The 9608-nt window shown below is 47.4% G+C and overlaps 2 protein-coding genes across 2 annotated transcripts; one reads left to right on the top strand and one right to left on the bottom strand.

The window, feature by feature from the left end:
- Positions 1 to 3087: 3087 nt before the first annotated feature.
- Positions 3088 to 5397, top strand: LOC123145220 (transcription factor bHLH137). The gene is made up of 6 exons (XM_044564594.1): positions 3088 to 3586; positions 3705 to 3905; positions 3994 to 4128; positions 4249 to 4563; positions 4661 to 4739; positions 5165 to 5397. The coding sequence occupies exons 1-6, from the start codon at positions 3290 to 3292 to the stop codon at positions 5200 to 5202; spliced, it is 1065 nt and encodes a 354-aa protein (XP_044420529.1). The 5' UTR covers positions 3088 to 3289; the 3' UTR covers positions 5203 to 5397.
- LOC123145221 (uncharacterized) lies at positions 5320 to 9465 on the bottom strand. Its single transcript, XM_044564595.1, has 5 exons — positions 8913 to 9465; positions 7384 to 7463; positions 7012 to 7130; positions 6268 to 6344; positions 5320 to 5610 (listed from the first exon to the last, which is right to left on the bottom strand). The coding sequence occupies exons 1-5, from the start codon at positions 9151 to 9153 to the stop codon at positions 5585 to 5587; spliced, it is 543 nt and encodes a 180-aa protein (XP_044420530.1). The 5' UTR covers positions 9154 to 9465; the 3' UTR covers positions 5320 to 5584.
- Between the last annotated feature and the right edge of the window lie 143 nt (positions 9466 to 9608).

The following is a 9608-nucleotide window of genomic DNA, read 5'->3' as shown; positions in this document are numbered from 1 at the left end:
GCATCGACGACCTGCAATTGATATGAGCCTCATCATCAGAGGGCACCTGCACCTGCATGCACATACTGGCATGCCTCTGCCTGCCTGATCGATCTCCTTGAATTTCCGGTCGACCTGACTCTGACCGTGTCTGCCCACAAGAGGAGGCGGAGGACGCGGGGACGCCGGCCCTTTCCCGAACGGAACAGGAACCCCGTCCGTTCTCGAGGAGGACGTTGCATGCATGCGTGCATGCGTGATGCATCGTCTGGCGCTGGCTGCTCCGGAGCAGTAGCGGACTGCAGGGCCGACAAGGTAGACGAGAGGTTTGGCTGGGTTGGTGCTATGAGGATGATGGGCTGATGGGCATGCGATGCATGTACGTATGGGGCTAGAGCACGCACGTAGCCAGCCGCGGCTACTGCGGTGGCGCTCGCTCCATCGGCCTGTGTGGTGCGGGCGCTGGACGCGTCCATGACTGCGACCACGCCGGAGGGAGCAATGCAAACGACCAACGGTGACTTGCTAGCTCCACTGACCAGTGACCACGAGCTGGGTAGGTAGGTCCTATCATCTGAATCAGTGATTCTTCCCACCTTTAGCTGAAGCCGCTCGACAAAACGGTGACCGCTAAGCTACCCTGCTAATTAGGGAACTTCAGAACATTCAGGTTATCAATTCCAGATGGGCTAGTTTTCTTACGCTTTGCATAAATTAATTTATAGCACTTAGCAGTCAATTGCTTTTGTTGTATCATATGTGATACTCCTTCCGTCTGAAAAATCTTATCCCAAACTTATTCCTCAAATGGATGTATCTAGCACTAACTTGGTGCTAGATACATTCATTTGAGAGACAAGATTTTTCGGACGGAGGGAGTATGTGTGTATCTTAACTATGTAAAGTCCGGATGCAAACTTTTTCCGCTTTGTATCGCCTTGATGCAATACTTGAAGTCAATAAAAAATACTGGATCTGGATGTATTTTTTATTATTTCTAGTGTTCGTTGTACTACCATGATTGAAGATGAATAGATTGAAAGTTTTCCTCGTAAAAAATAATAAGAGATTGCTTTATCGAAGAAGAAGAAGAAGAAGAAGCAGCAAAACTCCAAATCACTTTGTCATAAACGGAAACTTAAAAACTAAATTACTCCATGCATGATGCGTACTAAATGTATCGCTCAGCAAGATATGGACAAACTTCCAAAAACATATCGACCAATTTGTGAACACCAACGAAAAACAATTGAACAAAAAACGTTGAGGATCCTCGACCTTTGTAGCTTCATTCAAACATGAACACCAACGATTTCACATAAATATCACAACATTCTCAAGATACTGCAAATGCTCCGGCCGCGGACGAATTGAAAAAAAGAAACACTCAAATCAGGCTTTCGACCCGATTTATATATAAAGCAACGAACTAAAGTACACGAAAATCGACAAAAATCACTACACTGTCGCAGGTCTCATCCATCATCATCGTCAGTACTGGTATCAGAAGAGGACTGATGGTGCCAGAGGAATTAAGCCGACGTGCACGTATACTGATCATCGTATTAGCGACAACGCAAAGCACAATTTCCGACAGTAATGGCCAAAGGGTTGTTATCATTAATCCGGCGATCTCGCCGTCTTAATGCAGTGTACACGTGGCGGATGTGCGGTGGTGGGGGCCGGTGTGCGAGTGAGTGCACGCAGAGAGGAGAGGATAGAGCTGTCCATGCGGTTATTGCAGCAGCTGTCACCGCGCCAGTCGTCCTTTTGTAGCCTCCGTCAAAACTCAGAGAGCAGCCCTCTTGTTTCACTGCATGCACAAAGGGGTCCTTCATTTCTTAGCTGTTCATTTTCACTGGGTAGTCTCATATGCCCGGCCTGTTTCTGTTAATTTCACCGTTCGGTTACCTGTTTTTTTTTCTCCTCATTTTGTGATCATAGCTTCTAGGTCAATTATACGATAAGTTCAGCGCATCACAACACAATTCAACAACCACGGTAAAATTATGGAAGTGAATGATTTAGGCACATATTATTAGCAAGTCATGTTAATACTGAGAAACACACTATCATTTCTTCGGACAATAGACTTACCTCCCAGCTTATATTGAAAACCTGAGAAATAATACCATGATGTACTTCTCATTCAAGATCCCGTTTGAGATCGAGACTCGGATTTCCCCTGTTTACCGTGGAGACCAAGATATTTTCATGTGAAGGCGTGCGGCCTCGGGGTCGGTGTGGATGCCAGAGTGGCGGCTTGTGAGAGCGGATTTGTGTTCCTGGGTGTCGGAGTTTGGTCACTTGGGTGGCAGATATGTCAACTCATCGGGTACGTGGCCTAGGGCCCAATTTGGAAGCCGGAACCGCCACGGCTTCGGAGAGCGTCTGTGTTGTAGGGTGTCGATTCTGGTAACATGGGTTGCAGAATCGTTGGCTCGTCTGGTATGCAACCTCGGGGCCGGTGTGTGTTGTTGAGGTTTGTAAGCTGGAGGCCTGGAGCGGCAACCCGGGTCGTATTGTAGGGTGTTGACTATGGTCTCTTGGGTGACAAGGTCATCGGCTCGCTTGAGGTGCAGCATCGCCCCGAGAGCTGAACCAAAGTCGGCCGTTTCGAGACCATGGAGCTTTGGCTGGTGTGTGTCTCTGTGTAACACGGTTGTATCGGTTTTCGGTCAGTTTTTCTTGTTAACTTGTCAATTTTTCTTCTTCTATATGAAGAGGCAAAGCTACTATTGATTGCTCGAGAAAAAAAAAGTTTCGTATACCCATTTCTGATCAATGGCTATCGTTCACACATCATAACCGGTCTCCTAGCCTCACCGGTCGACAGCGCAGCAGCCTTACAAATTAAGGCAGATGTGGGAACGAGCCACTTACCAATTTGCAGACAAATGGAGGGGCCTGAGCGGGACTTGCTAGCCACTGCACTGCATGCATCTGCCAGCTGAAACACAGGGCCCCGGCCCTCCTTTACCCAGCCCTGCCCTACCTCACATGATCACACCTAAAGGAAAGGGCCCAATCCAATCCAATCTCGCAGGAAAAGTACGATTACTTCCTACACAGCCACCTATCATTCCCTCTATATATATGGATTAGGAAAAATTCCGGGGAGCACAAAAGAGGGCCGGGGAGGGAGACAGGGACACGCAAGCTTCAGGCACAAGCCCTACGCCGCCTCGCCTCGCCTCGCCTCACCTCGTTGCTTGTCTTCGAAGATCCGTAGTTAGTTGCACTGCACCAAGAAGAATCAACCAAAGCTTCGCCCCGACTTAATCGATCGATCTTGGCGCGGCGCTGATTAATGGCGCACTGCGGCGGCGGTCCGGGTCCGGCGGCGCCGCGGGAGGCGTCATCCGTGGAGAGCCATTTCCAGGGCCTGCTCGACGACGACGACAAGTACCGCGCATTGTGCGGCGCGTTCGGGTACCTGCAGCAGCAGGAGTGGCCGGACCTCAGCGGCGCGTGCTACGCGGCCTTCGGCGCGCCACCGCCGCCGGGCACCAGCAACGGCGCCGGCAACTCCTTCTCCTGCAGCGGTAGCGCCAGCAGCGGCGGCGGCTCCACTAAGAGAAAACCTGACGCGTATGTAGACGCAAAGGTGAGTCGGACGATGTTCTTGTACATGCGCTGCGAGCCTCTGTCTCTGCGTGAGCCTCGAGCTGCGCTCTGCTTATTATTGGTGTGCCAGTCTTTGACTGACAAAAAAGCTTTGCCAGGACGACTGCAAGAGGCCGAGAGGGAAGCAGCAGCTGTGCGATCCTGACGAGGCTGGAGCGGCGGCGAAAGGGAGGCCGGAGAAAGCCAAGGCGTGCGCCAGGAAGAAGCCGGAGCCGGCGGCCGCCGGCCAGAAGACCGACTACATCCACGTCCGAGCCCGCCGCGGGCAGGCCACGGACAGCCACAGCCTCGCCGAACGGGTATGTATTGATACTCCTAGTCTCCTAGAAAGAACAATTAATCTTGTGTATATATGTGCACAATTTGATCCTGATGCGCATGATGCAGGTGAGGCGGGAGCGGATCAGCGAGCGGATGAGGTACCTGCAGGAGCTGGTGCCCGGCTGCGACAAGGTCACCGGCAAGGCCGGCATGCTCGACGAGATCATCAACTACGTCCAGTCCCTGCAGAAGCAGGTCGAGGTACGCACGACGCATCAACCAGACCAAACCAGCTTGAATCTACTGTATTTCTCTCGGTGTCCGTTCATCGGAGATCACGCTGCATGCTTCTTACCGTTGGACATGGCTGCACGCACGCAGTTCCTGTCCATGAAGATCGCCGCCTCCAACCCGGTGGTGAACTTCAACATCGTCGACGACCTCTTCGGCGGCAGGCGGATGAACCAGGCGTGCGGCCCCTCCATGACGACGCTGCCGATGCACCAGGGGCAGCTGGACCCGTCCTGCCTTCAGATGAGCAGCGCTACCATGCAGCAGATGCAACAACCGGCTGCCGGGTTCGGGCAGGACATGCTCGTCAACAACCCGTACCCGGCGGCGCAGAGCGCGCCCCCATCGGCGGCTGCCACACCGGTGTCGATGTCAGCCGCCGCGTCCGTCGAATCATGCCTCGACGTATGTCCCAGGAGATGAACCGTCCTTTGGTAGTATGATGCATGATTCTGGTAGATGATATTCTGAACTTCCTGTTTTTGCTGTGTGTTTGTTGCAGGTGAATGGAGCTGCTGCTTGGGACATTGCGTCTCAGCATTTGTTCAGTGGGTTTGATGCACAGTTTCAGCCAGTTCAAAGTGAGTAGCTGCTTCCGTGAAGCAAAGCTTGCTTTGTTCTGAATACTCATGTCAAAGAACATAGATACAGAGTTAGTCAAAGAAAAATAAAATGTTACAGTTGGCTAGTGGTCATCACATAGCTGCTATACTGACAGACGATTAAAGAATCTCATCACAGAACTCTGACAAAAAAAATGAGTCAATTAGTATTTGCTTCATTTGTACAATTTGGAAGATGCATGTGTATGGTCAAGCTGAGCACAGGAAGCATGTGCCATGAACACATTGAAACTCGAATAAGCTGCAATGTTGGTCCTGTAATGAATATATGAATTCATATTTCTAGTATGCGATGCAGTGTCAGGACTCGAGTGTCCATTTTGTGCTATTTTTAACTTCAGAAGAACATTTCCCCTGAATCAGGCTGCTACTTTCCCTTGCAGGTGACTGTTTGCTAGACAATCTCAAAATGGAAATGTAAGCGGGATTAATTCTCATTCCTGGAGTTTTAAGTGCAACTATACGTGTGGCTGAAGATTCTTTATTCATAGCAACTGAACTAATGCAGTATTCTGTCAGCAATGGAAACAGAAGCACATTTGTGTGTGAAGTTATATTCTTGTATTGCTAGTGTACCGAATCATAAGCAATCCGCAAATTCTTCACTACCGAGCTACACAAAGGGTTCAGATTACAGCAAAAGCATTTACAATAAATTCTCGCTACCTTGTTCAGAATAAATATTCTCACTACAAACAAATCCAGAACAATAACATGCACACGTCTTATCAGATAAATTACATTAAACTGAAAGTGCAACACCAAACCAAATGCGCCGCTGTCTCCTACTTATTGTCCCCTCTTTAAAGCACAGACTGTTCGCCAGCTTCTGCAAAGACATAATTCAACCTTACTTATACTCGAAGTAGAAGATAACTCGTATGCACATCATCACTGGCAATAACTTCTGATGAACATAAGTGCACCCAGATCCCTCTCGAGCAAGGTGTATTGTTTCAGATTTTCATGGGTACTACTCAAATTTCAGTATCTCTTTAAACCATCAAATATGTTTTGCCACAAAAAAGCAACAGCATAAGATAACTATGCTCTCATTGCGACTCGGTCAAGAAAGTTACACTAAAACATTTTTTATCAAGTGGATATTTTGCCATCACAAACAAACACTGAATTAAAGAATTGTTTTGAGGAAAACAGAATCATCAACAACATTACAGTGTGAGTGTGAAAAGGAAAATGAGCCTTTTTAACCGAGCGCAGATTTGCTGTGAGGAACAGCAGAAATTACTCTCTGTGAAAATAAGGTGGACTTGTAGAGAAACGGCAAAGTCATTTGCTTGAATATCTTGTGGCAAAAATTTCCTCGGAACTGCTAGAAATTATCCACTTGCATCCACCAATGCATACAAATCTGGGCATACACAGACGCACATGCTAGATTTGGCACTAGCACTTCTATCTGACACTCTTTATTTCATGCAAGTTGTGGAGTGTGGACTATCATGAAGTAAGAACTCGAACTAACCTTTGCCTGGGACAATGATAACTGGTGCTGCTTTACAGTTGTGGAAGCAATACTCACTGACACTTCCCTGCAACACACTACAATAAAAGGGCAAAGTTAAAGGTGGACTTGATAATATATCTTCAGCTCATGGGCCGCAATAAAATATGACGATACATCAAATGGTAGAAATAAGAAAACAACATTGAACATTTTTTAGTGCCCTTTGTGGTTTCACAACAAATACTCAAGCTATCACATATATTCTCTTAAAGAGCACTGAAGTTGATGTTATTTTCATGCACTAACTGAAGCATACCTAGCCACAATCAGGCCAGATTCTTGAAACATTGAATTAGATCATGGGCTTAGAGCCCTTTCCCTCTAATAAAATTAATGGGCTTAGCAGTTTTCGTTTCACAACAAACTAGTAGACTTGCTTTTAGATGGTGAATCAGTGAGAAAATGTATGCTCACAAATCAAGTATGATGTGCACTTGAACTGTGTAACTATGCCAATATTAAAACGAAGATATGTTGATATGTAAACTGAACAAGAACAACAAAAGGGCTTTGGCAATACACCTTTGATAGACTCTCGTATGCAAATCTTATCTTGATGGGATAATACTAGAATTATGCCTCCGAATTACCAGATATTATAATGTTGGCCAAGGTAATGAACTACAGAGCTAACTCATTAGCTCCTCGGGTTATCAAGGTTTGCCACAGTCGGAACTGAACTGTGGTTTAGGAGATGGATACCTCTGAATAAGGCTTCGACCACGTGTGCCAATAATGACAGCTGCTGGCTTCAGTCGCTCTGCTTCTCGGCAAATAACATTTCCAGCATCTCCCTCAACAATCCGTGCCTTGGTGTGGACCTTGTAAGTTTCCCAATCAAAGGCACATGTATCAATTCCTTACGGAAACTATGAAAAGCAAAACAGGACACAGGATTTCACAAATATGAACACTGCACGAGAAATAATCCTCATAGTTTTCACTAAAAAGATGCTCGTAGCATTGCATTTTAAGCTTGCATCCCAAAACATGCGTCACGCAAATGAATCCGTTGCACAAAGTGCTCGTTTGCGCAACGAAATTATACACAGACACAGGGGTAACAGAGCATACCAGTGACTCCTTGAATGCCTCGACGGCCAACTCATCCATCAGTTCCTGACTTTTGTTGTATACCAGTTCATTATGCACACCTGCACAAATTGAATCACAATCAGCCCCCATTTTCAGTTAACCACAAAATTTCCCCATTTTCAGTCAACCACAAAATTTGAAGGGGAGCCGGTGTATAGATTGAGTGGAAATTGGTTACAAAACGTGAACCGGTACCCTTTTTAGACAAACAGGGAGGCTCTCCCCAGCTCCATTACCATAATGAAACAATAGTTCACACATCGGCTCACTAAGGAGTAGTTCAGAAGTAAAGCGAATTAGACAAAGTACGGCCAAACCGAAAAGGAGAGATAAACTGAAACACAGCCGGCCTTCTAACAGGAACTGAAGGAACATGAACCGGTATCCTGCATGTTCAGAATTTCAGATGCTTGGACGATCTCACGGTAATTCAGAATATAACCGAATGCCCCTAGATTATTTAAGACCGAAACCAACCATATTATACTATCCCGGCCTTCCCATCATTCTAGCAACATGAATCCATGATAAGCAGGATACCAGCCAACAACTTTCCTGATTGCAGTTCCTCTAGGTGGGGTGGTGAGGGCATGATATATGGGCCAATTGGCCCTTCTTTCTTTCCTGGGAACATTCAAGTTGATGAGGTCGTGAGGTACAAAATGTTAATCAAAGGATGGTGCCTCATCACTACTCCCTCCGTTCCAAAATAGATGACTCAACTTTGTACTAAGGGAGGGAGTACTACAAAGAGACGATTATTATTGCAATTTCCAACCAAAACTAAAAGGGAAAACTTTGTTTTTGCCACTCTAGCTTTTGACCACTTTACTTATGCCACTCTAGAATTTGACATATCACTTTTGCCACTCTTAGTTTTTGACAATACATCACAAATGCCATTCCGTGGCAAAAGCAATAACTTTTCATTTCACTTTTGCCACTCTTAGATTTCGACAATGTATCACAATTGCCACTCTAAAATTATTGCTTTTGCCACAGAATGGCAATTGTGATATATTGTCAAAACCTAAGTGTGGCAAAAGTGATATGTCAAATTCTAGAGTGGCATAAGCAAAGTGGTCAAAAGCTAGAGTGGCAAAAACAAAGTTTTCCCAAACTAAAATGTTTGCACGCATCCAGCTTTGACTAGCTTCATTTTGACGTGCCACAGCTGGGTGGGTGGACTGCCCTAAATTATACTCTACTGTGTTTTGTTCTATTATTACTACTGCTTAGGACCAACCCAGAATGTACATAGCATGGTAGAGCCAGCGCGCTGAACACACGCGAAATTAACAAGCCGCCAAATGGAAGTAGAAAAAAAAATACAGTATGTACCGATCGACAGCGACCTGACTGCGCGCAATGATCTAACAATTCTGGGTTATCAAATTTACCAGGATGATTGATTAGGGAACCTGGATCGCCTCGAAAGTAGATTAAAAAAAATCGAGCAACCCTAGAGAAGCGCGCGATTCGGAGATGAGACGGTGAAGGGACTCAACTGGAGACGGCGTGGACGAGGTGGAGGGTGTCGGCGATGCGCGCGAGGTGGGCGAGCGCCCAGCGGAAGGCGTGCCTGGAGTTGGGGCCGAAGTCGATGGCGACGAGGAGGTCCCTGCCGCGGCGGCGCTCCCCGGTCTCGCGCTCGAGCTCCGGCGCGGCATGGGGCACCACCGGGATGAGGCGCGGCAGCACCACCTCCCTCCAGCTGTACTCCTCCACGTCCTCCTCCACCGTCTCCATCGCCTCCGCTCGGTGGTCGGTACCACTACCGCCGACGACGAAACCAAACGCCGCCCGCTCACTCGCTCGCTCGCCTCCACCTACCCCCTGTTTCGATTGCTTTTGCCGCACTCACTACGTACGTACGTCGCTCCGCTAGCAGCTGAAGTAGTAGCAGCAAAACGTTAACCGTGCTGCTCGTAGTATATTTATGTTGGCCGGTGACGATGGCGTTAAGCTCGGCCTGCCGGCTGCCGGGGTTTCGTGCTGGCGCGGTCGACTACACCTCCTCCCTCGTCCTAGTTCATTTCGTGCATCTTCGTCATGTGTTTCTCGTCATGTAAATTCATCAGAGATCAAGGAGTAAATCTGGATTTCATCATGGATCCATCCATTTATCATGGTCGCTGGCTAGTCCTCCTCCTCCTCCATGTAGGCGGAGTGGTACTATACTACGGCCAGATACGGTCAAAGGG

The sequence above is a fragment of the Triticum aestivum genome, chromosome 6D, assembly GCF_018294505.1.
Source record: "Triticum aestivum cultivar Chinese Spring chromosome 6D, IWGSC CS RefSeq v2.1, whole genome shotgun sequence".
NCBI lineage: Eukaryota > Viridiplantae > Streptophyta > Magnoliopsida > Poales > Poaceae > Triticum > Triticum aestivum.
This window is presented reverse-complemented; position numbering and strand designations above follow the sequence as displayed.

Bases quoted from the DNA above. Each gene is read 5' to 3' on its own strand.
- LOC123145220 (XM_044564594.1), top strand. From the start codon at position 3,290: ATGGCGCACTGCGGCGGCGGTCCGGGTCCGGCGGCGCCGCGGGAGGCG. The intron at 4,564-4,660 runs GTATGTCCCAGG...TGTTTGTTGCAG, and splicing joins CCGTCGAATCATGCCTCGAC to GTGAATGGAGCTGCTGCTTG. The intron at 4,740-5,164 runs GTGAGTAGCTGC...TTTCCCTTGCAG, and splicing joins ACAGTTTCAGCCAGTTCAAA to GTGACTGTTTGCTAGACAAT.
- LOC123145221 (XM_044564595.1), bottom strand. From the start codon at position 9,153: ATGGAGACGGTGGAGGAGGACGTGGAGGAGTACAGCTGGAGGGAGGTG. The intron at 7,464-8,912 runs GTTGAGTCCCTT...CAATTTGTGCAG, and splicing joins CCTCGTCCACGCCGTCTCCA to GTGTGCATAATGAACTGGTA. The intron at 6,345-7,011 runs GTATCCATCTCC...CTTTTATTGTAG, and splicing joins GGTCGAAGCCTTATTCAGAG to TGTGTTGCAGGGAAGTGTCA.